Here is a 2,167-nt window from a genome sequence, read left to right as displayed (position 1 = left end):
ACATTTTGTTGCAAAGGAGAAGTTAGCCTTCTCAAAAATGTATGGATTGGTTGAGTTACAAGAAATGAATGGAGTAAAAACCGTCTCTTGTCACAAATCCGATCACTCTTGCATTAATATAATAACACACATTGCCAATAAAATGAGGAAAAAAATTGTCTCAACAGTTAAAAGTGCTGGTTCTTGGATCTGTCTTACAGTAGATGAAAGCACTGCATTTGGGAGAAGCTACCTCATCCTATACCTCAGAGGAGATGTGACAGTAGAAGGTGAGACAGAAAACATGTTTTTGGATTTGATTGAGCTGGAGGAAGGAACAACTGCTGATGCCATATACAAAGCTCTCAAAAAGAGTCTCCTGGAAGCTGACCTGGATGATGCAGACCTCAAGTCTCATCTGATTTGCATAACAACAGATGGGGCATCTGTGATGACTGGAAGACAGAGTGGTCTTATCACAAGGCTGAAAAAAGACTATCCTTTGCTGGAGAGTATCCACTGTCTTGCTCACAGGCTTGAGTTATCAGTAAGTGATGCACTAAAGTCAGTCACAGGTTGCAATCACTTTGAGATATTTATTTCAAAGCTGTATACACTGTACCATCAATCCCCAAAGAATGCCAGACAGCTTTCAGAGGCAGCTTGTCAAGTTAACATCTGCTTACTTAAGATTGGTCAAATTTTTACCATCTGCTGGGTAGCAAGTAGTTTTGTGACTTTACAAGCTGTTTTGAGAGACTTCCCTGCTCTGGTTGCACAAATGAAAAAAGGAGCTGAAGATGGATCTCGCTCTGATATAGAAAGAAAGAAATTCAGTGGCCTTCTGAATCGCCTCACATGCACTGGCTTTGTTAATGACCTGGCAACCATTAAAGATGTGCTACGTGAACTTCATAGTCTGTCCCTAAAACTTCAGGTAGGTACAGTGTTCTTCTTTTATCTATCAAAATACTTCAAACTTTTTCAAGCCAACTTCAAAGTTGATCTAGTTTAGATTTGTCTTTTTTTAATTTTTCAGAACAGAAGCACTTCTCTTATGGAGGCCACACGAGAAATAAAGATGACAATTGAGGTGTTGAAGGCTTTCAAGATCACCCCAGGGAAGTCAATGGAGAAAGCAGCGGAAGCTGTTAAAGTAGGAGAATTCAAACAAGTGCCCTTACGTTCAAGCAAGGAAAATGTAAATAGATTTCTATTCCTCCAAGCCATCATCGACAGTCTCTCTTCACGAATGCCTCTTCACGACACAAATCTTACAAAGATTATAACACCACTGGATCCCCTAAACTGGCCAAAATCCAGGGAGTCTCTTATTCTCTTTGGGGAGAAAGAGATCCACGACCTGGCAAAAGATGCTTGAAGTACCAAGTAGGGAGGCAGTTGAGGACTTCAGAAATTGGAAGCTCAACAATGATCAGAATGGGAAAGTCCTCAAAAAGTTGTTGACTGCTAGCAAAACATACCTGGCAAGTTCTTCTGAATGTGAAAGAGGCTTCTCTGTCCTCAATGCCACTGCCAAAGATGCAAGGAATCACCTTCAAGTCAGGAGCCTCTCTGCAGTACTTTTCATTGACATTAATGGCCCCCTCTCAAGATGTTTGACGCTTTCCTGTATATTCAGTCTTGGCTTAGGGAGAAACATTGTCTTTCAACTGCCAGTAAAACAGGGAGACGAGACAAATCTGCTGAGAAAATCAGGCCACTGTGGGTTGTTCTAAACCAGTGGTTTTCAACCTGTGGTCCGCGGCCCCCTAGTGGGCCGCGGTGGTATTGCAGGTGGGCCGCCAATTATTTTCTGTTCATTTCCAGTCCATTCTAGGGCTGTGCGATTAAAAGAAAACGTCCTAAAATCACGATTTGAGCGTGTGCATATGCCTAACTCCAGGTTCACACACTGTCTGTGATGCGCCTTTTTTTCTGAGCCAATGTTGACGGATCAGAGCGTTCTCACTGCGGTAAAAGGCTAGAAATAAAACGTGCGAAAATAATTCATGTCTAACACATGAGCATAGAGTGAATTTGTTAGTGAACAGGATGCAGTTTAAGTGAGAGGAGACACGTTTTAAGTGTGCACACTCTCTCCTCGCAAAGCAGCGTGTATCTGAGCAAGCACGACCGGTTTTGTGACAGAGCAAAGGAAATCTGCTGCCAACAGAGAGATTCGCAC

At 42.4% G+C, this 2,167-nt stretch overlaps 1 protein-coding gene across 1 annotated transcript; it reads left to right on the top strand.

The window, feature by feature from the left end:
• The first annotated feature begins 231 nt into the window (after positions 1 to 231).
• Positions 232 to 1,360, top strand: LOC113080356 (E3 SUMO-protein ligase KIAA1586-like). The gene is made up of 2 exons (XM_026252518.1): positions 232 to 526; positions 1,019 to 1,360. The coding sequence occupies exons 1-2, from the start codon at positions 284 to 286 to the stop codon at positions 1,358 to 1,360; spliced, it is 585 nt and encodes a 194-aa protein (XP_026108303.1). The 5' UTR covers positions 232 to 283.
• Positions 1,361 to 2,167: the final 807 nt, after the last annotated feature.

This window comes from Carassius auratus, unplaced genomic scaffold, assembly GCF_003368295.1.
Source record: "Carassius auratus strain Wakin unplaced genomic scaffold, ASM336829v1 scaf_tig00031048, whole genome shotgun sequence".
NCBI classification, from domain to species: domain Eukaryota; kingdom Metazoa; phylum Chordata; class Actinopteri; order Cypriniformes; family Cyprinidae; genus Carassius; species Carassius auratus.
Note: the sequence above shows the minus strand (reverse complement) of the source record. Positions and strands in the feature narration are given on the sequence as shown.